Raw genomic sequence first — 25877 nt, forward strand, 5'->3', positions numbered from 1 at the left:
ATACTTTTAAGTAATCAGTTTAATCAGAGATAAAAATGACTTTTTCTGAATAAACATACCTTTTTTTCGGTGAATCAGGATTTTTGGCTCTCAAAATATGGGAGTTTGGAAAATATAAAGTTTGGAACTCGTGATCTTAATTTGACTTTTTGCGTATTATGCATATCTCGAGAATTGTTTTAAACAAATAATTTTTTTTTTCACATTAGGATAAAATTCTTCTATCTAATGATATTTCCATGCAAAAAATAATTTTTGATAATTATTTATTATTATTTTATGTAATAATAGTTGAAAAAAGTTTTTGAATTGTAAGGTAAAATTTTTTTTAATCTTTTTCAGACATTTTAAAGAATAATTTTAAATGGTAAAACACAAAATTTGCAAGAAGTGGGTCGCATTAAATTTTAAATGACCAAATTTTTTAAAAGTTGATAACTCAGAAACTATTCGACCTATTTTGTTCAAATTTTTGATTTTGCCTTTTAAAATTTATACTGGATATTATGTGTCGAGGCATTCAAATAAGCACAGAATGAAAGGAAGTATTCTTTATTTACACAATACAACTTTATTAACAACACAAAAGCTCTTCTTTTTTTGGCAGCAATTTCTTTTTCGAACAAACAATATTTCACAAATTATACGAGGTAAACATTTATTTACAATCGAACACAATCATCAGGCAGAGTTAGTGAGAGATCTGCAATAAAGAAAAGAATATCATGTGTTAATCTTTCCGTTAATGTAGCTGTCGCTCGATGTTTACTTATAAACTAAACTGAAACTACTAATAGGTAACCACGATTACACCTAATCTTAATTGCATTTTGTACAACTCTAAAGCATAATTTAAAAACCTGCGTTTGTGTACAAAAATGTTGCGTCCTTTTAATTAATATGAAAATAAAGTTGAATAAAAGGATTAGAATGTTACTATGAAGATAGAGTTTAATTTTTATCGAAAAAAAATATATATTCATTCTTAAAGATGAGAAATAACATTTTGAATGTTAATTTTTGTTTGAAATCTTTTATAATTTTTTTTTTATCAAAGTTTACCTTATTAGAGATTTTGAAATTCGTTTATTAAAATTAAGATTAAAATTTCTATATAAATGGTTGATATCAAGAATAAAAGGTGATAAAAAAATTTTGCACAAAATTGCTTTCAGCTCAATGATTTTTTTTTTTTAAATATGTGATCACCATCAAATGATTATGTGATAACAAAATGTGTTGACATCAAAACGTTACGGAACGAATTTTTTAGTTGATTAAGAAGTGTTATTTTCACCAGACAAGTCAGGATGTCCAAAAAGTATGAAAACAGTTAAATATCTCAAAAAATACGTATGGAAACAAAATTCTAAAAATACCGACGTGATACCGACGATTTTCAATACAAAGATTCAATGATACCAAACTCGGTCTCTCCATACACAGTCTCGATACCAACCTATAGGAGCAGCTAAGAGCCATGAACAAAGGTGTTTGGTGTCAGTACTAACTAGCCATCATGAGAACTCTTTTCGGTTGATAGTTTGAGGGTTGCTTCGGACGCCAGCATATAAAACCATTTCTAATGATGGAGAATTGAACAAATGTTATGACTCTCCCAACCTAAGCCAATGCAAAACGGTTAATCCACACACTCTTATTCGAAATGACTTATTTTCATTGTTGTCTTTAGTGACGCTTGGACAAGCCAAGCTCGCCAGCCAAAGGCCTTTTAAGAATTAAGTTAGAAGGTAGCGCCTTTCGTTTGTCAAGAGAGCAAGGGTGAAAGTGCGACTTAACTCAGAAATGTCTGAATTCATGGTAATATCACCCATTCGAGGCATATATCTGAAGGGGAAGAAAATTTTCTCCTGATCCCTGAACCCATGGTTCTGCTCAGCGACGAACCACAGGACTTTCGATTCTACAGATTTTACATATATCGATAGGTCTTAGCAGCTTCGAGCATCGAATCCTGATCCCTCCGGACCGAAATCCGATGCTCTAACCGCTGAAGTATCACGATCCACTTATCTTCGTAACCATAGTAACCTCCAGGATCTGAATCTGGTGACTGGACGAGTTGTCCTGACAGCCGGAAGATTGATAGTTTCCTTTTAAAATATCAAACACAACTGTTATTTTTTTTTTCCAATCTGAAAAGTATTTCTCTGGACATTATTTTTAAAACAATTTGTATCCCATTTTCACATTGCGATTATAGTGCCATCTATGAACTTAAATTCGTACGCCTGTAAGCCAAATTTTGTTTCTTTTTTTCTGGAATTCCAAGGCTGCATTGCAGAATGGGAGCCCGGGTGAGTAGGGCACGATTGCTTCTTTTAACAATACAGCAAATGCCACTAATGAAATGACTGGATTATAAAATCAGTCCATTTTTAAAATCAAATCCGCAAGAACGAAATCCTTACAGTATCAAAATATGCTAAAACCAGTCTTTAATAAATTCACTATCACTGTTTTGTTTAACCACATTTTTGTAGGCCATACGTTTAAAAAGGGGAGAAAAAAAACGTTTCTGAATAATTAGAATTTTGTAACGTTTTGAAAGCAAATAAGTTTTCTTCTGTTCCCTAATAAGAACAAGAACAGGGAAATTGAAGGTCAATAAAAACTAGTGTTACAGGCAAATGACAACTGTTTATGAATAATGATCATCACTCTCATTCAATAAAATAATAATTAAATGGATCATATCCTTGATATAATTGATCATCAATTACATTAAGGATATTTATAATGATATAATATTAATTTACTTAATAATATAATATTTTATTAGAATACATATATTATATATAATGAATTAAAATGTCTTCCATTTTGTCCTTTTTCGTATAATATTGCTGGTAAATTGCATTTCTCTTTAAAAAAAGAAAATGCAAAATTTTTGAAATTTTTTAAAATATTTTTTTAAAATTTTTTTTTGACGTATTAGCAGAAGGTTTCTAATTTTTAACTCGATATGAACACACAATTTTTGTACCTTTAATTTAGTATTGGCATTTTGACGGTGAAATGGAAATTTGTCGTAATAGCACACTTCTCGTAATGTGTCGTAATCATATAACATCGAGCTTTCACTGTATTATTACTTGCCTAGAATTTGGTAAAAATTTTTAATGGAGTCGAAGTCTAAATCAGGTTCTTGCGAATGTCTGGAGTTAAATATTTCAGCAATCTCAACTCTACAGTTCTGATAAAAATTATGTCATGCCTATAAAAAAATAGGAGAAGGAAATAATACACATTAAAACATCTCGAGGTCGTGTACCCTAAGAACAGGAGACATTATATCGAACGAAGAAGAAAAAGTCCATGAGTAGTAATCTAGTTAAATATGTGTTAAGGTAGACATGTTTCTAGAAAGAAAAAAAAAACTTTCTGTGTGACGTACTAAAGAAGGAAAGAGAGGCGTTGCATAACTACTGATCGAATGACGATGTAAAAGATTAAAATCTACCTTCAACGAATGTGAGTTATCAAAAAGATCTGATGAAAGAAATCAGCTATTAACAATCTCAGAAGATCACCAACTTCAACAGAAAGTTGCGTCAGCCCTTCTTTATATCTGTTGTAATTTTTTTATTTAACCCTGTCACAAGAAGAACAATACAGTAGTGTATTTTCTTATAATTTTTCGGTTCTTAAAATTTTGTGATTCTTATAATTTTATGATAATAATAGGCACGTTATTTCCTCTCCAAAATCGCGTCATTTACCTCACCTGGATGTCCTGAAAATTTAAAAGTTTTCAAGATATATATTGGTTATCGGGACCATGCGTTGGCGACTGCTTTTCCGAATTGTCGCCAACGTGAGCATTTAGAAACGATAAGTACAAATTTTAATATTGTGATATATAGTAAAAAATAATGATTTTTAGAGCTATATCGCGATATTTAGGAAATTTAACTAATATATATATATATATATATATATATTACGTTGGTCTGTACTTTCGTCATCAAATGAATATTATCAACATTCTCAACAATATCGTACTCAATTATCGTTATGATTATGATCGTGATATTATCGTCTTTTTGATACGTTATATTATAGATAATGATCGTGATATGATCGTAATCGATAATTTTTATAATCAATGATGATCAAGGCATTCAATATTTACCGTTTTCGTTAATGTTTTCAATTTTGTGATATTTGATACATCTTGATTATTATCGGTAACCGGTGTCCAGCGTTTAACAGAATCTGATGTTTTTCCTACGTGTTGGCGAAATTGACTTTATAACTGATAAGTTCCGTTTTCAAAAGCAACAAATTTCTAGTCATTATATAACAACAAAAATCTTTTTTGGGTAGTTTTTCTTATATCTTCAGAATTATCTCTGATACAAATAATCTTAAAAGGCCAAATTTTATAGGGGGACAGTAATAATAATAATTTTTCACTAATTCTGTACATTTTCGATTTTGAAATTTTCCAAATATAAAAATATTAAATGTACGAAATTTTGGAGGAAAAGAAAAAATCTGTGTCTATTACATAGCGCAAAAATAAATGAAACACCCTGAATTACTTTTGATCTTATTATCGGATTTTTACGTACTAGGGCTCAATCTTAATGGTTTGAGAGGATGACCTTAAATATGCAAATTAGTTAGTGCAGACGATACTTAAAATTACGAAATGAGATTCAAAAACGCATGAACATACTTTTTTTTTCGTCGAATTCGGATTTCTGATCCCCAAAATATAGGGAGTAGCCACAATCTTGGGAAATATCGTCAGAATAATTTAGTCAGGATAGTGGTTGAAAGATTGGACTAATTTTATTCAACCTTTTTATTTCCCCCCACATGTTACTTCTTATCCAAATTTTAAATCATTTCGAATGCATTTTATTAGTCAATTTTTTTTGATACACTTATTTTGTATAAAAAATTTTTGGTAAATAATGGGATTTTCGTGTCTTATGTAATCATTGCTCATACTAATCCTTCCCCTTGTCTACAAAATAAGTGAATCACGAGTGTTTTTTACTGTAGGTGCTTACGGAACATCTGAGATGAAAATCTGGGGTGAATCATTTTTGGAGACACCTCAAGAAAAAGAATATTTCAATGATATTCAATAGTCTTTCAAATAATCTTAACATCGTATGAAATTTTTCTTTTTAAAAAGCAGGGAATGAAAACGCTATTACTGGAGGAATATTAAATTTTGTGATTATTATTAAAAATACTTAATAAATGGAATGCAGGATATTAAGTAAACAAAATTACTTTGTATATCAAATAAATTTTACGAAAACAATCTGAACACTAAAAATTTCTTACTCTTTTTTATATCATCACATGCGACTTTTATATTCTCCTCTTCATTGTCTGGAAGAGAAAAAAGAAAATTAAATAATTTCATATTATTGTTATTAACGACTTTATGCACACATCATTCATACGTTTGTCTAAAAGTTAATAATAATATAATAAAATTAAAAACTGGCGATATGAGTTAATAAAGTTTTGATACATTAGCGAAAGCCATTCTTAAGTTCGCAGTGATGGAGTGTTATATATAGTTAAAAAATTCTTGTGAAATCCTACAGATTTTTAAGCATTTATTATTAAGGAATTAAGATTTTGATTTAAAGAATTCGATAAATTAAAACATGAAAAATGAATAACAAAAATAGTAATGCATTTCCTTTGTAGTTTCTTCAAAAGGATCACCATTAAAAGTATTTATAGTATTTCCCTGAATAGGGATATGAATCATTTGATTTGAATCACGCGGTTCGTGATTTAAGTAATGTTATTTGAATAAGTTATCCCTTTGACTCGATTCTATTTGAGATCTGAATCACTTGATTCGAATCACATGATTCGAATTATTGATCTCTTGACTTGAATGAATGGTCTGATACATCTGATTTGAATCACATGAATCGAATCATTGAACCGAATTACTTGATTCGAATTGCTTGATCTGTATTGTGATCATAATTGTGATTTAAACTACTTCATTCAAATCAGTGATCCGAATCGCTTGATTCGAATTAATGATCTAAATCACTTGGACTCGAATTTCTCGTCTGAATCCCTTGATTCAAATCAGGTGATTATGATTAGCGATTCGAATCTAGTGCTTCGGATCACTAATTCAAATTAAGAAATTCAGACTACTTATTCAAATCAATATCAGTGATTCAAAAAAATGATTCAAATCACTATTTGAATCACGTAGGTTCCAATCACTGATTTGAATCAAGTGATGTAGATTAATGATCGGTATCCAGTTATTCAAATCACTATTCGATTCAAGTGATTTGGATCACTGCTTTGAATCGAATGATTCAAATCATTCAGTCGAATCAAGCGAATCAGATCAGTGATTCGAGTCAAGTGATTCGGATCAGTGATTCGAGTCAAGTGATTCGGATCAGTTATTAGAATCAAGTGATTTGAATCAAGTGATTCTGATCAATGATTCGGATCAAGTGACTCGGATCACATGGTTGAATCAACTTGTTCAGATCCAAATTCGGATCTAGTAGTTCGGATCTCTGAATCGAATAACACGACTTAACGAATCAATCGGGAATATATATATATATACAGGATAAGTAATAATACAGAATGAGAAAGGAGAGGAGTTTAATATACCATTTGGAGTGCCGTCTCTACAGAGCTGAGATCTGATTGCAGAGATTGGCAACGGGTTCTCGACTTCTCGATGGAGTCCATAATGTCCACCAGGTGGCGGTTAATATCTTCTTGCTGAGTACCCAATTGCTGCAAATATAAAAATAATTCCACTATTGATTCTTGAAGTGCTTGGGGAACATCATTTCATTCAACGTAAATATTTTTTTTGTTTTGGCGACTATTACGAGCCATATTTATTTCTTTAACCGATGGTTATCTTTTAGAGCTCTTTCAACCAGAGAAAAAAAACCACTATTTGAGTACCTTAATCTGGATTAATATCTTTATTTTATACTATTTCACTAAAATGTATAGAAAGCAAATATTTTAACAATTTAAAAAATTAATATCAATATTATTACTTTTTACGACGTAAATCTTTGCAAGATGTTATCCGTTAATATTAAATCATTGAACAGTGATTTTCAAAGCAATTGTGCAGACAAAAATAAAAATTCTACAGTTTAATCACCTTAAACTTGAAGCGGAGCTATATTTTATTTTAAAACTATATATACCATTTAGCCGTAATAAATGATCAAGAGATTTTGATCAGACAAATAACTTAAATATTTTAAAAGTTATTCAACTCTTTTTAAAACCGTTAATTTGGCGAGTCTTCGGGATAAAAACTATTACAATAAATGAATAATTCTCAATCTCTTTTCACGTTCTTATGAGCCCTGATTACGGAACGTATCAGTAATTTTTTAAATGTCAAAAAATAAATTAGATCACGAACATAACAGAGGTTTTCTTCACGTTGTCACTTTCTGAATTAACGTTGGCTAAAGAAAGGCTGGACTTGAACTAAAAGTCATAAGGGTATGAAAATTATTCGAAAAAAAAAAACGGTATTTCATTTGACGATAGAAAAAATGATAAATAATTCACAAATTCTGTTTTTTTCTTTTTCTTTTTTTTCAGTTCAAAGAAAATGGAGTAACATTTCCGACGCTGAAAAATTTAAGCCACATATACGTTTACTACGTTAATTTTATCTTAATGTATTATTTTTAAAAAGGAAATATTGGATGCCAAAGAGGAATTTTACCGAAATTTGTTTGGCCTGCTTCTTGATCACTCTGTGGAGGTCGTCGTTGTACTTGGCTGTGTCTTCCACTATGAGGGCCACTTCGGCCAGTTCAGACTGCATTCTGCTTCTCGAACTGACCACTTCGCTCTTCAGTTTAGACTCGGCTTCAGATATCCACTTGTTTACTTCATCCAACTGACTCTTGATACTGTGGCTAGAATGGAACGTTTCTATGAGTTGGTTCTCAACCATAAATCGAAAAGAATCCATTTTAATATTTCATAGGCACATTCAAGAAATTTTATTTTATTTTATAACTGTCGTTGAACAGCAGACCCAATTTTTGGATTTACGACCACTGAATTTACGACTTATTTTTATTGGATTTATTTTTATTTTGACTATTGGATTAACGACTTCTTACCCTGAGAGACTTAAGCAGAATTTATTGACACATTAACAACAAATGTAATTTTTCGTCAATCAAGATTTCAACTATTGTTCCAATAGCTAGAGTGCTTATATTTTAACTGGAGATCATTGCTGGGGGAGAGGGGTAATACCCGAAAACTACAAGCAGAATTTATAACGCAATTCATCAGCAAGGCAGATTAAACCAAAGCAATAAAATTTGGACTTTTCTGGTTATCAATTGCATTCAAATTTCCACTAGAGCATCAAAAGTTCTAATTTTTGCTTCCTGGATGACGCTTTTGCCATTTGAAAAATTTTACTACATTCCAAAATAAATTAAAACGGAAAGAATAAAGTGAAATGAAAATTTTAAAAACAACGTTTTTAAGTTCATTAAAGAGCTTGTAAGTATTTTGTCAAATAGAAAAATGCAATAAGCTTCTATCGTCACTGAAAATTTCCAACCACGTCTTTCGAAGGAATTGGAAGTTATTAAATTTTTATTTTATTTTGCTATTATACACTTAGTCTTGAGCTAAGGAAAAGAAGAAAAGAAAATCGTATTAAATTTCATAACATTTTGATGCAATGGTTCTACCAAATTCAATCTTAAGAATAATATAAACACGAATTTATAAGGTTTATAAATTTATAAGGTTTATAAATTTATAAGGTTTATAAATTTATAAGATTTATAAATTCGTGTTTAATAGTGTAAATTTTTTTCAAACAAAATCATTTGAGAATTTTAAAAATAACACTTTTTATAATTTCTTCGTGGCACATTTCCAGTGACACTCCGTAAAAAACTACTTTGTTGCTGGTTAAGTAAAAACTAGTATTCCTAAAGAGAGAGCCTGTTTGCATCTAAGCGCACGCCAAATGGATGCCAAGCTCTCAGCGCGAACGTATGTCAACATCGCCATTTCTTGAAACAACCTTGCACCTATGCACAGCTTTCTTTTTGCTTTCTTAAATCGTGTGAAATGAAGAAAACAAAAACTTATGGAATAATCAATTAACAAGTAATAAGAACTAATAATAAAGATATCAAAAAATCGCAACAAATATACTTTTTCTAATCACATTTAAAGAAATTTATGAAAGAATAATAAATATTGTGTTTTGCAGACTATTTTCTTCTACAGCGGTTATTCCCAAACTTATGACTTTTGCGTACCCTTTCTTTTCGCAACGTGGTGTACCACTAATAAAAAATTGAATGTATTTTTTACTATAAAAAAATTGCACAAAGGTCAAAAATTACAACTGGCTGTTGACATCACTAATAATAACTGTTAACTCTGCAAAAAATAGCCAATAGAAGTACGTAATTGTAAATTTTCATGGCTAGCTTTGTTTTTTAAATAAAATTTTTTGAAATTTTCGTTTGTTGCAAGATATTGCGCATAGGAACATGTACCCCCTCCAAACTGTTCCTGTACCCCTGGGGGTACGCGTACCACACTTTGGGAAACACTGTTCTACAGGGAAGTAAGGAGTAAGTACGAAGTCAAAATTCCATATCTCGCATTTGATTTGTTAAGGCCATGTCAGTATAGGACGCTCCATTTTTAGTGGTCCAATCAAATCCAGTGCTCAAGCAACGTCATATAGTTGTTTCTTTTTCAAGAACAAAAGTTCTTATTAATCGAGATATGTCTCCACGTCTAGGATTCCAGTATGACTACGAAACTATAACCCTTTTTTAAATAATTTTATATTGTATACCGTTAAAAATAGCTCGGATTAAATTTCTGTCTGACGTGCTTAATTTTTAAAAGTTTTTATATTGTTTTGAAGGCATATTTGTGTAATTTGATGACGAAATTAAACGGAACTATATGCCGTCGTGGATAATCACTTAAATCCTATACCGCAATGGTCTTTTCTTAACTTGTAACGAAGTATAGTACCACTTCCCTTCTACCAAATATCAGGATTGCCGATTAGAAAGCACAGGGTACCCAAAATTCAACCGCTATCACTCATCCAATCACTCCTTTGGAAGTTTTTGGCGAACATTTTTGGCGAGCAGACATTTTTGGCGTACTTGAAACAGTTTTGGCGAACTTGAAACATTTTTGGCGATAACAGTAAAAAAAGTAGCCAAAATGTATTTTTTATAATAAATAATCTACTATTCATTTTAACAGTGTAAACACTTTGAAACTTAATAAGAGGAATTAACTGAAAGCTTTTTTTTTAATTGAACGATACTGTAACTTTAAAATAATTTTTTAAGAGTGTAATCTCGCCTTCTAAAGTAAATGTTAATGTAAAAACTAAGTCTAACTTCGGGGTGAGTTAGTCAATTCGGCGGGCTTCACTTCTACCGTTCAGGTTGTTCGGAATCACCGATTCAGTAATATACAGAGAACTGTACTGCATGGTATGGAGAACTGAGCTTTTTAGAGCACTCAAACATTTGTTACCATTGATTCATAATTGGGTACTTGCACTTCAAGAAGAAGAATATAATGATACCCACGCATGTGACGTATGATGTCAGCTCCAGCTGATCGTTTATAATAATATGGTGTGGTAGAATTGAGCTAAGTTTCTCCACATAGGTTAGAATGTTAATTAACGTGAAGTTAATTAAATACCGCGTGTATCATAAAACGAATTTGTTGAAATATAATTCTTCCTCGTCTATGCACTTTACTTCACTTAGATTTATGTTTATGTATTTAATTGTAACAGTGATATATTTTTGCTTTGTGTACCTGGCAACTTCGATGCATAATTTATTTGTTAATATTCCACATGGCTTCATGCCTGTCATTGTGTTCAGTAAGAAATATATAATGAAAGAATTGAAATCTTTGTGAAAGAATCTCTGTGTAAGAATATAGAATGTGTCAAAGAGAATTGATACTTGACGGGTTTGGCTTACTCGAAATAGAATGGAAAGAACAATTGCAAACGTAACCAAATGCCACGTCTCAAGAACCAATCAAGATCGTTATACCTACATTACATCACTAGCAGGTATCCCATTGCTGTTGTCAAATCCATAAGAATTAAAAAAAACTCATAATTTCCTGTCCCTACCAATAGTTTAACGAACAGTCTCTAAATTAAGCTTAAAAATATAAATATAAGTTTGCCGTTAATAAGTGATAGTTTTATAGTTTTATCGTGATAACTACTACGGAATTTCCGTAGTTTCAAAAAATATTTTTCCTAGTGGTAACAAAGTTAATGTATTAATGTTTTAATGAATTAGAATTAAAAGAATTTTATCCACCACAACGTATAAATAATTTAAACCCATATATGAAGTGTCAGATAGACAAATGGCCATCATCTTTTTTCTGATAAAAGTTTTATAAAAATTCAGTAACTTCTGCCTCTATTCCCTATCATAGGAAAAATATTTCGTTTAAACCTCAAATGTTGGAGGTTACATACCGTGAGTACCTGAAATGTCTTTCTCCTAGTCTTTACCTGTATTTGAAGAATTTTCAGAAAAATTCCATTGTAAATCTTGATACTATACCGTTTTGGGGTTGCATGAAAAACCTAACACTAAATCAGCATCTATATTATCAAAGTTAATTAAACATCACTTGAGTCAATGATAGGTTATACAACAGCCCCTCGAGACGGATCATTACCTAAATTTATCCTCAATATGATTATTCATGGATTGTACTCTTTTTAAAATGGCGTCGTTGTTTAGAGTGGTCAAAGATTGAAATGAACAAACATTTACCGTTCAATGACAGAAGTCACATGACTTCGCCAATTTACTTTAGTCCACTTCGAGTTGCAAGCAAGACTTTCATTTTTATAATAATTGTATCTCATATTTCCGCATCAATAAATAATGCTTGATACTTCTTTTTAAAAAAAAATGTTTTGTTTCTACGTAACATTTAGTTTAGATAGGCGAACAAAGAGTTCTGTTTGTTTGGTAAACATCAGTGATGAATTTTAATTTGCAACAAGAGTTAGAGAGTTTGGCCCACCATAGTGACGCTATAATAGAGAATCTTTGCCATTTTGAAGGGAAGGTTCTCAAAGCATTCAAGATTAAAGTGGCAGCCATGCTTTCGGAGGTCTTCTCAGAAGATGTTGGTTTTAAGAAGCTTTCTCTTTTAAGGGATTTCGGGGAACCACTCAATAAAAGAATAAAATGTGGTCATGAAGACGTAGCATGTTCAAAAAGTATTATTGAGGAAATGAGCGTGGAATGCAAATCGGATTCATTCCATGGGAGAGAATTTAAAATTACTGAATCTGGTTTCTTCGAAGCATCGGGCTCTTCGTCCTCCGATGAAAAGGTTACCACCTTCTGCAAGAATTCGCGCTATCGGAACCGAAGACGATCTTTATTAAGTGATGAAAATCGGTCGGATGTAAGCATGTTATGTACCAGAAGTGAGAAGAAAGATATTGGAATGCCCTCATCAAGTAAGGTAAACAGTGTTTATACTGATAATAAGTTGTCGCGAAATAAAGCAGCTGCAGAGACGAACCTCAATCCCTTAACACTAGAGAAGTCCTTCGGGAAAAAAGACAGAAACGAAGATGGATTCACGGAATGTAAGTTAATGAAGAATAAGGCAACAACAGAGACTGACTCCATGGAGTCTTTTACAGGAAACGACTCTTCAATTTTAGAGAAAGATGGCACAAATAATAAAACTAAAGCAGCTTTGAACTCCACTTACGTAATTGATGAACGCGTTTTATCAAGTCCACTGTGTACACCAAAAGAGACGTTGGACATCAGGCTCATTGAATCAAAGCATTTAAAATACAAGTTTTCATACCTCCAATCCATTGAAAGGAAGAAGCAGATGAAGCGAAACAGTAAAACTTTCATCAAGCAGCAGCAAGGGAAGCAAAATTTCCTGTCCATCGAAAGAAAGAAACAGATGGATCAAAACAGTATAACTTTCCTGAAGCCGCAGCAAGGGAAGAAAAATCTTCAATCCTTCGAAAGAAAGAAGCAGATGGATCGAAACAGTAAAACTTTTATCAGGCAGCAGCAAGGGACAAGACGTTTCCATTTTAAAACTGATGCGACAAGAAAAATAAGTAAACAGCTTTCGCCCATCTGTAGTTTCATACCAGAACTAGATCCATTGAGAAAAGTAAATCGGGGGGAAAGACATTGTAAACAAGGAACGGAAAAGTTGGAGCTCAAACTGTGTAAAGATAAGAAAAACGATGTCAAAAGTAAAATGTGGAAAAAAATTCCAAAAATTAAATTCGATGCAGGAACAAAGGTAAAAGAAAGTCAAATAGCTGTCAAACGTGCCCTAGAATGCTCACAGGCTATCAAACCTGTCGTTACACGAAGAAAATGCAATGTGGATTTAATTAATCACAAAAACAAAGCTTTAGCAGAACTTAAAAGTCAATCAAATAAGAAATTCATTTGCTGTCCAAGGGAACAAACAAATAAACTAAACAAAATGGATATAAGAAAGAATTCGAATTTAGGTATAATCCCAGCGAAACAAAATGGCGCAGAATTAAGAGATAACTTGGCATGTCAATGCTGCAGCACTATCGAGTGTTATCGTAAAATTGGTTTTGATGAAGGAAAAAATAGCGTTAGAAGGGAAGGGAACAGACGCAACACACGTGTTGATTCCTGGGAAATTTCTCATGATGATCATCATCTTGAAGAAGAAGTGGCACCCTGGGCCAAGGGTGCTCGTCTCAAGGAAGCAATACTAAGGCAACATTATTGCTCAGAATGCCACCCCGAGAATTTATTTGGATCCTTTTATCGTACTGTTCAGTTGGAAGATATTTTTGGATTCTCTGCTTATAAACATTCGAGAACAAGCTCAGCTAACTGGTCTCCTTAAAATGTGTTTCGTTCTATTTTTATCCGGAACTTTTGTTGTTTGCTATGAGTTTCATTTTGGCTTTTCAGATTTTCTTCATTTATTCCTATAACGTTCAAAATTAAAATGATTTGAAGTGTTCCCTCTTTCATTTTGATATATTTGAATCTGACGTTGATTACCGTTGAAGCTTTTACTTGGTGGAAATTTAGCAAAAACTTCTACTCGTGTGTGTTGTTCATGGGAAAAACATTAGATGTAATGACTAGTTGTAGTACACAGATCTTGAGGAATCAAATTTTAAATATGCGACTGGTTTAAAATTTGATAACACACAAACTAACCGGCTGATTTGCGCAACAATTTTTTTTTATCTTACACTTTAAAATTAATTTATTCGATAAATTAAAATAATAAAAAATAAAGAATAATGAAATATTATAAATAATAAATATTATAATATATTTTTTTGCGTAGAATTAATTTACTATTGTGTGCAAAAACTTTCCGATTTGCTTAAAAATTTCTCGAGCTATGGCGAAATAAGTCCAAAGTAAAATTAACAATAAAGGTGTTTAAGCTTTCGGACACTCTTTTGACCTTACTATGGGGACACTATTTTGCTGATTGTGGTTACCCTCCATAACTTGAGAGTCTAGAATATAAATCTGTCGAATCAAGGGTATTCAGAAAAGTACGTATATCCAGAGAAAGTACTTTTTTGCATCTGATTTAATTTATTAGCATATTTAAGAATAGGCCCTCAAATCGTAAAACCGAGTGTTAGTCATCATTAGATCATAAGACTGATCTTTAGGTCAAAAGTTATTCAGGGTGCTCATTTTTGTATTTTTCATTTTGCGCACTTTAAAATTAGTGTAGGTCGAAAAAAATAAATTTTTGAATTTCAGAATGCTATAGTGCGTAAAACATGTCCATCGTAACAAGACTAAAAGCAGCATAAATTTTTTTTTAAAAATCGGTTAATATCTTTGTTTGCGCATCACACATAAAATTAATAAAACTTGAAAAATCATGCCCTTTTTAAGTTAACTAAATTTTTTGAAATAAACACGCTTTAGTTTTTATGCTTGTTCAGTAATTTGAATATTCTAAATAAATTAAATTCTGATCAATAATTTAATTTTTTACATTCCAGCCCTGTTTTGCATCAAAACATAAACTTGCCAATTTTTCATAATTTTCACTTCACTTATAACACCAGAACAACCCTGGAATTCAATACATGAAGATGGTTGCTCGTTAATTTTCTTCCACCCATCCATCCATCCAAATTTTTTTTGTGTAGTCTTAACATATTTAAAATTAGTTACAACGATTTTTAATTAAGTAGGGTTCTCTAGCTTACTTAATTGATAAAAGTTTTTATTTATACCTACAGCATATTTAAAGTTTTATTTTTTTTGCTAGAGAAATGAGGTTTTACAAATCTAGATCTTAGTGTCGCTCGGATATATACATCTTTAGCTTCATATTCTAATTTATTCGAAGCCTCTGCCATCGTCCAAAAGACTTGGCAAATCTCAATCCGGTTCCTTTGTCTCGTTGTAGATGGTTCACTGTTGTCAACTTTAGAGTCGTTAGGCTCTTTTATGAAGAATCTTAAAAGCAAGGGGAAAAAAAGACGTACAAATTAAGGAGGAGTCGGGGATTTTTTAATTTTATATTTTATAACCGTCGTTGAACAGCCAACCCATTTTATTTGGGTTTACGACTACTAATGTTCAACTCCGTGGACTTTTAAATTTTAACCCAATCCAGAAGGCAAGGAAACTCCTGGATCAAGTACTGGGAGAAATTTGCCTGCGTGGAAGACTTTTTGGTGGAACTAACCCGCATTTGCATTTCACGGAGAGGAAAACCATGAAAATCTCCCACGGTTAGTCCGACGGCAAGGGGATTCTAATCCATGATCCGTCTACCACTGTGACTATTTTACGTCAGCACTGTGGTCGATATAAGCCGTACGCTGAATTTGTATCGACAAGTCATTGCTGGGATTCGAACCCGGTTCACCTCATTTGAAGGTGAGCGCTCTATTCCCTGAACCATCACGGCTCCGCGCAAATTTGAAAACTTCACGTTCTAAAATGTTGCGCGAACTTTAAGTGTTAAATTATTTAAAAGAATTTAATTTATTTAGGTCATTCAAACCATCAAAAAATCTTAAAACCTAAAGCATGTTTTTTTTCAAACGTCTTAGCCAACATATAAAAAATTGAAAAAAGGCGTGATTTTATTAATTATTACCAACGTTGAAATAAAATAAAATATGTCTGTGATGTATAGTGCTCGAAAAAAAGAACCACCCTGAATAACTGAAGATCTAATGATCTGATCTTCACGTTCTAGGACTCAATCTTAATGGCTCGAGGGGGTAACTTCAAATATGCTAATTAATAAGAGCAGACGATATTTTAAGTAAGAAAATCAGACACAAAAACGTATGAAAAAACATTTTTTTTATTTTGACGGATTCGGATTTTTGACCATCAAAATATAGGGGGTAGCCGCAACCTGGAAAATATGGTCCCAATAGTTTGGGCAGGGGTGCGGTTCAAAGTTTCAACCCCTTAATGTTAATTTTACTTTTTGTGTACTTCACTATATGTCGAAAATTATTTAAAAGAATTGAAAAATTTTTGATCGTAATTCTAAAATTCGTTTGTCCAAAGATACCTTGCAAGAAATAACCTTTATTAAACATTTATTATTTTTCATAATTTTTTATTATTTTATTTAATAATGGTCGAAAAAATTTTGAATAGTATGGTATACAATTTTTTGCATCATTTTGAAGAATATAATTTTACATGGCAAAATACAAAATTTATGCAAATACGGTCGAATAGGTCCAGAGAAATTGAATTTCAAATGAGTCAGATATTTAAAATTCGAATTATTTAAATTTTGGATGGTCCATTTTTTTTTGCGCATTGTATATTGTTTATTATTTTACTCAATGTTTCTAAGTGAGAATATAAGAGATCTTATAAAAGAGTTAAATAGGGTATGAATTTTATCAATTATATAAATATTAGTTCTTATAAAAAAAATTAAATATTATAAAGCATTTCTTTTCTCTTGAAGTAGTGAATTTGTTTAATTATGGTCCATATTTATGTAGCAACCTTATTTATTTTGGCATTGGGAAAAATTAAAAAAAAATTGCATAATTAAAACATTGCATTTCAATTGTTGTTAGATGGTTTCTAGACATAGTTTTAACAGCGTAATTATGCCCGGATTAAAGTATACTTCTTAAATTTTTTTATTTTATAATATCCATTAAATAATTATTTACTCTCCAATCCTGTATTTTATTTCGATAACAACGACAATAATATCAGGATTGGCTCCCATTTCCCTACAGCATGGAGTTGCTAAACTAATTGTTTTATCTTCATATAAAAAATGCAACTCAAAAAAGTTCCACTTGTGCATTGTAACATTAAAAGGACATAAAAATAGAAAAACATGTCTTCAGATCATATTGCTTAAGTGGCTTGCTGCTTTTCCTATTTCATTTTTTTTTTCAGGAATTAAATAGAGAAAGACTTATTTAAAAATCAAGTTCAAGAAGTATTTATAACATTTTTATTAGTCAGGAATGAAAAAAAATAGGTTACACTTTCTTGTTAAGGTTTTCTAAACAATCTAAATGTTTTTTCTAACTATTTCTACACTGCTGCAAGTTAAGAATAGATCCTGATTTAAGTTGAAAGAATCGCATCGGAAATTCAATTCATTTTTCAGATATTATTCACTTTGAGGTATTAAATTAGACAGGGAAAGTGTCTGCCGTTTCACAACTATTCATAGATATCAATTCATATGACAGTTTACGAACGAATGAAATAATTATTGTGTCGGGATGATGAAATGTCTATTCTTTATCTTATTTTTATGAATGTAATCGTATTGAAGTTGTTGGCGGAAGAGAGAAGTACTGTTATTGAGCATCTGAAATCATTAGCGATAAAATCATGGCAGTGTTCTAAAACACTCAAACGATTTATTATTTTGTTAGCGTTGATAGTAAAAAGATGATCATAATTAAGTTTCCAAAACATGATGAGATGTGAGATAAATTACCCAGGCTGCCATAAATGAAACAACATCGCTCTTCCTGGTGACCAACTTGGCGATAATCCAAGGGGCCCATCGAAGTATACTTTAACCGCTGTAGCAACCGCTGATTTTGAAAATAATTATCTTGCAATGGTAAAAAAAAATGGTTCCTTTCGTTAGGTAATGATGATATTTTAAATCCTCAAGCACAAAAATACACTTCGAAATACTAATCTGTTTTTTATTTTCTATTGAAGGATCAGAATTATTGACAGTTCGAGTACGTAGTATGAGGAAAAAGTAATATTCCACATTAACTTTCTTCTAGTATGGAATCGTTTGCTACATTAACTGTGGTTAAAAAAAAAATTGCTCCGTCTGAAACGTCACCATGAAAGGTGTTTGTTACCCGTTCCGAAACGTGTTTGTTCCCTAGAACATTAATGATCTATTATTAACTTGCCAGCAGAAAAGGTTATTAAAATAAAAATATGTCTTTATTGATCTCGTGAATGGGCTAGAAGAAATTCACCGAGACATCTAGAAAGAAAGAAAAGAATGTTTGCTAAAAATGTTTAATTATCACAAATCAGTTTCTAGCTAATATTAAACAGTTTATTTAAAAAACACGATTCATAATAATTTATAAATTTAATTTTAAAAAAATTTGAAAATTTTTTATGAGCCTAGGTAATGCAGCACTGGAGAAAGAAAGGTTCTAAATATTAAAAACTTAGACCACAAACGCTTTTCATTTTCTTAAAACAGTGGCTTTTTTCATATTATTGTTCTGCGCCATTTTCAGAATAAATATAGAGGGTCCCTGGCTAAAGATAGGCTAAAGTTGACTTAAAAGTCATGAGTATCAGTTGCAAACTCACATCAGTTATGAAAATAGCATATTATTTGCAAAAAGCCTCATTTCATACGACCACAGAGCCTTCGAAAAATAGCATTAGAACCCGTTTTTGTAGTTAGTTCCTGTTTTTCTTGCAATTTATTTTTATTTTCCTATTTCTTAATGTCATTATCATTGAGAGGTTGAACTCCTTACCCTCCACGGTAGCTTCTCCTTATTTACCGGAGATGCGTTTAAAAAAATATTGGTGCTAAATGAAAATCTCGATATCATTTAATTTTCTGTTCTTTACAAAATTATGAATACAAATGTTGTTTAAAGTAAAGTGAGAAAAAAAGTATCAAGATTAAGCTCTAGAAGGTTAAATAATATATGAAAAAAATTGGTATCTTTTTAAGAAAATAAGTGAAAAATAGGCTATGACATGCATTTTTGAAGTCGGCGATAGTCTAATATTTATTCACATGATATATCGCGATTACAACGTCCTGGGATAAATATCAAATGCTTGATGATCATAATCCACAATGTCAAATATCCAATATGATACTATCGTGAGCATTATCGTTAAAGATGATATCGATATGAGATAGGGACAATCATCATGCATGATACAACCACCTAAGAGTCCTCCACGAAGGCAAATTTAGCTCAATACTTGATCCATGGGAGCTCCTTTGTCTTCTGGATCAAGTTCAAAATTACAAAGCTACCGAGTTGAACATTAGTAACCGTAAACCCAAAATTGGGTCATCTGTTCAACAATGGTTACAAAAATATTTCATCTGATTTCAGGCAGTATTTTCTTTCAAAAAAATATTATTATATGCGGTCATGAAAAAGACACCGTAGCATTCCGCACGGCCATGTTCTGCTTAGCACGGTTTATACAAAACAATCTCTTTTCTCTACAGATTTACGCTGAACGTACTACGGGATCTAACGTAAAATTGTTAAATCTATTTTTTTAATAAAAATATGGACTACACGCGAACTATTCACAAACTTTCCAACTACATGCAAACAAATTTATCGAAAACATTTTCTTCTCTTAGCCGAAACTATACAATAAATTGTAATTGTAGAATTGCCGACAATAGGAAGATTTCGCACTTATACATTAGCTTCCATACATTCCCGTACGCAAGATTTGAAGCAACTGCGCATGCTTGTGTTAATTTCAGATGCTATGTATCTTTTTGTTATGTTGCTACAAAGACAGAGCTACAAGCACGCTGTTTAAAGCTGTTAAATGTTGTTTTCTGTTTAAGATCACTTTAGAATTTTACACTTCATAGCACTTCAGAATTTTAATTTTTTTCTCGATTTGCATGTAACAATCTGTGCATTAAATTTCGAACTTGAAGTATAAATTTTCTGTCTATGTATCGCTTATACTTACGTTCGAAAGTGTTAATTTCAATTTAATATAAGTTGCCGCCATTAGTACTGGCTTGGTTGTCTCTTAGTGGCTAAAGCTGTTTTGTAGAAAATTACTGCAAAAAATTTGTTTGCTAGGATATTGTTAAAGAGTTGTGATAGTCAGTTTCCACGTAGAGGATAATCAGTTGATACTCAGTTTCGTATACCGGTCAACACCGAATGCAGTGTTGAGACACAAAATATTCCTATCTGTTAGATAGATAATAAATTAGAGTGTTATAGCCTCCGGCCTAACTGTTGAAAGTTTCATGGCTTTCCCCTCCTTGTAACACAACGGTCCTTTAGAAAGTCGAAACTTCCTTTCACCTGATTCAAAATTTATCTTCGATGCTGAGTTAAAATAAGAATTAGAAAGAAATACAGCAGAGCCATCAAAGGGAGTGTGCAAAAATAAGAGAACACCTTAATAAATTTTGATCTGATTTTAACTATTTGCTGAAATTTGTTCAAAAAATGTTTACTTCCATTGATTTGAAAGTTTTATAAGTTTTTCCATGATTACAAAACGAGATACCAGTAAATGATTATGCCGTTTTTCACAGCCAAATTAAATTGACGTGCACTTTTGTCTTACATCTGCCTGTTCCACAAAAACTAGCTACAATTTATTATTGGATTTCTTTTTTCATTTCACAAATTTTAGTTTTTTTTTTCCCTTCTCAGTTAAGGATGAGTTTAATGTTGAACTTGCATACTAGAACAGCTTGCGAATTTCTATTTTATTAATGTTTGCTGAAACGACAAAGCGTTTCCTCATAAAAATTAGAAATTATATGCCCCCACCAATCTATCTAGACTCATCAGAGACAATGCATTAAGCAATTTACAATTCCTGATACAATTTATAGCACCTTTCATTCATATCTATGAATTTAATGAACCCTTATTAGAACGCTAGACGTTGTGATTATGAAATAAATTCACGGCTCTTCATTCTGAGCTCCAACTCTAAACTTTCACATCAGATAAAAAAATAAATAAATATAAAATTCCCCGTGTATATAAACTGAGAGATTTGAATAGCTTTAATCTTGATCGCTTTTTCATAAATCTGATTAGGTTTGTTGATAAACAGGGAGAGAAAAAAAAGAAGGAATAATCATTCTGGCCTTGTCTGATGTCCATGAGCGGAAGTTTTGATTATGAATAGTAAGTTATTTCATAGTGAAATCTAATCTTCAAAGATTTTATAAGCATTTTAAAGTTACTGGTTGCTTTTATAAAAGTTAAACCTTTTTAAGAGGCTTTTTTGAATTTTATTGAATTTCTTAATTTCAAGCGCGAAATTGTTCCGAAAATCTTACGAAATTATTTCATGGAAGTTTTTCTTTTAAAAATACTATATATTTCCACTATAGCTGGTCGATGTATCTGGAAATATCAATATTTTTTTATCATCACGTAACGATATTATAAAATTTATTTTCACAATATATCGCGAATACCATGTCTTACAATAAATGTACGAAATACTATAATATTGCGAGTACTATTGATAATGATTGTAATGGAATACAATATTATTTGATGTGTTGATTAATTTCATTCTGATATTGGATTTATAAAAATAAGAAAATAAGAAATGCAATGTGAAAATAAGAAACTTAATTAAAACATGCCAAGATCACAATGCATTGTGAAATGTCGATATTTCCTTAGGATGTATCGCAAGATTTTAATTCCGCTCTACGTTTTAGACGTTATTTTTTAAAAGCTTGTTTGAGACATAAAATTCTAAAAAATAAAAGTTTTTCAGAAATAAATTTTAAGAAATCCAGAGGAAACTTTAAAAACCAAATTCGATAGATTTGTTGTGTAACATCATCGATGTTTCTTATAAAGTCTCATCATGTCTGTTGGGGGTAAATTTAGCAATTTAAGAGTTTCTCCAGTACTAATGCCCGAGAAAAAAAAGATTGAACTCTTATTTTTTTCTTATTAATGCTTTTAAGTTCAGGGCTGTATAAGCTAATAACTATGCATTTGTACTTATAGAGTGATTCTCAAAAGTTGAGAACATTCACAGCAGCTAATTAAAAATTTTCTTAATATTTTTGATATATTGATTGGTACTTGGCCAAAGAATACGTGTTCATTGTTCGCCAAGGATTGGTATATCGCCTATCAATATGGTATATTGATGGGCGAGCGCTCTATCCCCTGAGCCACCAAGGTTCTTAATGTATTTATTGAAAGCAATATAAAGAAGGACAAGAAATAATTACAATAGCAACAAAAAAAAAGAAAAAAAGAATTGTAATTATTTAATTTTTTTAAATACGTTTATATAAGCCTCTTAGTTTTGTATATAATTGCGTAAAATTCAATAACACAGATTCATTGATTATTTACGATATTGTTTTTACCTCGTATTCAACTAGTCAAAGAATAATTTGAAATCTTTTTAGGGAAAAAAATCTAGTGAAACATTAAGTATTGGAAATTTATAAAGACATAATCATAAATTTTTAATCTGCAGCTATCATTAAAAATCATATGCGGAGACTTATAAACGTAATTTGCCTAATTTTCGATTGAAAAAAAAAATGGGTTTCTGTCTGTCATAAAAACTTATTAAAAACGTGGAAATTTTAAATTTTTTTTTTTATCTTAACAAACTTTAGTGTTCTCTTGATATTCTTTATATCAAAATGCATAATTGATTTACAGGGAATAACTTTAAAGGAAATAACTCCCACTTAGAAGCGTAAAAATATTTTTAATAATAATAAAAAAAGCAGTAACTTTTTTAATGTTTAAAAACACTAAACATTTTGCATGATTGATTGTTCATCAAAAATAAACATTTTTAGACTAGATCTAGAATTCATTTATGGAACACCCCTCATCTTAAAAATGAAAGACAGGATGTTCAGTAATAAGTATTCTATTTTCACACTTTTTGTGAATAGAGTAGACGTCTCAAGGATACACGATTTCCCCCACTGACTCACTGCCTCTCTTCTCCATTACTGCGTCTTTTTGCCTCCCACCAGTATATTCAATTTCTCATTGGGACATATTGCCTTGGGAATGAAGCAAGAATTGCCTGAAATCATGGTAGAGAGAGGGAAAGTGTAGACAGTGGAGAAATCGCGCAACCTAGAGACGCCAACTTTATTTACAAAGAGTATTAAATCTTATTTAAAAATTTTGCACGTAAGGATAAATAGAAAATTATTAGTAGCAGAAAAATATACTATGGAAATGTGTCGAAAATTGTGAAAGGCGTGGGGCAAAACGTTAAAACTGTCTGCTTGCTCCAAATAATTCTCCAAATAATCTTCGCATTTCAATTTCCTCCAGCAATCGAACAGGTCTTGAGATCTTTCAATTCCGTGTTCCACAATAGTGATTCATCATATTTCAATAAAGGTTTCTTTTTCCTCGCCCAAAAATATTAATCTGCAACCCTCAATGCATGTATATTTCTTTACTTTATCTTTCACAAGAATTCTAAAACTATATATTAACGGTCCTGGTGTCTTAAACGAAGATCTTCGTTCATATAAACTTACAGCAAAGGGGTGGAAGACGAAGAAATGCGTTGAATTTTTTCTGTTGAAAAATGGCCATACCTAATCGCTATACTAGTATGTTTCTGTATCGTGAAGAATGATATCAATTTTTTACAATCCTGACAGATTCAGAAACGGAAGTGACACTCCTTTTGGGAATGAAAATCTGCTATTTTAAGCATGAAAAAAAAACATATTTTGAAGGAAACACAAAACTCGTAGTTGTAAAAAATACACATAAATATTATATATAATAGGGCGAGTTTAAAAAATGCGTGAGAAGCCTATATGAAAAGTATGAAGGGCGGAAATTACAGAACACCACGAATAAAAAAAAAGTAAAAATAACTTACCATTTTTCAGAATACAATTCGTAACTCTTATCGGACACACTAAGATCTAGAGAGTCGATATTTTTAGTGGTAGTCTTGGTGGAAGTGGTGGCGTACCTCTTGAAATCATTGACATAGTCGTAGCTGTACAGATCGTGGTCGTCGAGTGTTCTGTACGTGTAACTACTGTAAGGAGAAGAGTAGTAGTAGTAGCTGTGGTTAGGAGTGTGGTAGAAGTGGGTCGTGAGGGGCACCCATTGCTCGGTGGTTGTCACCTTCTTCGTCACCTTCCTCGGTCCGAGATCGTCCGAGATCGAGATCTTGGTGGGAATGGTCTTATACGATCCATCGAGGGGGAGGTCATAGTAAGGATCCGGCTTCGGTGGTCGGGATCTCCTTTCAGGCGATTGTGCTCTCAAGTGGTCGTAGTAACTCTTGTCGTAATCTCTGGTGTTGATGGGAGCATACAAATCGTGATTGTATGCACCACCACCGCCTGATTTGACGCCAGATGAAGAATATACGGGTGTTGATAACTTCTCGTAACCAGGCGTACCTCCGTGAAGGTTCGAACCTGCGAAAGTGTACATTCCCAAATCACCTCTGTCCGACCTTAAGTTGGTCCTGGAGAGGGTGGTTCGGTAGTTTCGCTCCACGTCCCCCACACTGGGGCTGTAGAGGGAAGTACCGTATCTGTAATTGTCTTGATACATGCCGGCTAGGGGTTTGTGGTAGTGGAAGACCATACTAAATCGTAATTCGAAATCTCTGCGAAATTTAAACGAAGAAGGTGGCAACCTTACCGATCAGCGCTCGTTTCGATAAAGAAATAAAAGTCCCGGATTGCAAACCACATTTCGGTCCCTTCCCACGCAGCAACCACTCTTCTTTTCATGACCGAATGTTGTCGATTTATTTTGAGAGTTTTCCTCCCCTTCTTTGGGACCTTGAAGAAGTAATTTGGAAGATTGCCCTCTTTTTTCTCAAAACAGACAGTGGTGCGCCCCGGGGATTCGTTACCATCAAATGCAGCTTCAATTGGAATTTCTTCCACGATTTCTCTTCTAAATTCTGCTCCTTTCACTATTTCGAACAAAACAGAAATACTTCTCTTTGCAAAGCTATGCATTAGACGTCTTTTAAAGGAACATTCCAGTTGCTACAAGAGTGATAATGTAAAACAGGGAGAAAAAACAGGATATTTAAATTACTAATGAAGATGTTATTTTTTTTCATGTTATTAATAATTTTGAAGGGGAAAAAAGTGGAAGTGTAATAAATAACTTTAAAACCTATCATATCTGTATCCTTATTTTAAAAAAAATCACAAATTGGCACAAATTTACCTTTTAAAAATTAAATACTTAAATTCATAATTATGTTTTTTTAAAAATATTTCTGTGTATATTTAAATGTATAAATATTTATATTTCTTTACATAAATACAAGATGTTCCGCAATGACTGACCTGAATATATATTTTTAAATTTTTTTGCCAAGAATGAACTCAAAAAGTGCAGATAATAAGAGTCGTAATATTAACATTTATGTAAAGAAAAAATAAAAATGCTTTCTAAATCTTTTAAATATTCATGTCAATATTGATATTTAATAATGATATCAATATGTATATTTATAAATAATATGAATATTTATTTTCATGAATGATACGAA

The 25877-nt window shown here is 31.7% G+C and overlaps 2 protein-coding genes across 6 annotated transcripts in view; one reads left to right on the forward strand and one right to left on the reverse strand.

The window, feature by feature from the left end:
- The window catches only part of LOC107450476 (cytochrome b5), a 66260-nt gene that overhangs the window by 10677 nt on the left and 29706 nt on the right, over window positions 1-25877 (forward strand). The window contains exon 1 of one of the 5 annotated variants that reach the window (XM_043044447.2): window positions 21369-21502. The exons of 2 other annotated variants lie outside the window; for them this stretch is intronic. The gene's annotated coding sequence lies outside the window, so the exon portion shown is untranslated. Of the gene's footprint in view, window positions 1-21368; window positions 21503-25877 lie in introns of those variants that run through there. 2 more of the 5 variants (XM_071180741.1, XM_071180743.1) reach the window with 2 other exon arrangements.
- LOC107450477 (uncharacterized) lies at window positions 537-25303 on the reverse strand. The gene is made up of 5 exons (XM_016066279.4): window positions 24225-25303; window positions 7751-7946; window positions 6655-6783; window positions 5329-5376; window positions 537-703 (listed from the first exon to the last, which is right to left on the reverse strand). Exons 1-4 carry the CDS (start codon window positions 24947-24949, stop codon window positions 5356-5358), a joined length of 1071 nt encoding a protein of 356 aa, XP_015921765.1. The 5' UTR covers window positions 24950-25303; the 3' UTR covers window positions 537-703; window positions 5329-5355.

Source organism: Parasteatoda tepidariorum, chromosome 5, assembly GCF_043381705.1.
Source record: "Parasteatoda tepidariorum isolate YZ-2023 chromosome 5, CAS_Ptep_4.0, whole genome shotgun sequence".
NCBI classification, from domain to species: domain Eukaryota; kingdom Metazoa; phylum Arthropoda; class Arachnida; order Araneae; family Theridiidae; genus Parasteatoda; species Parasteatoda tepidariorum.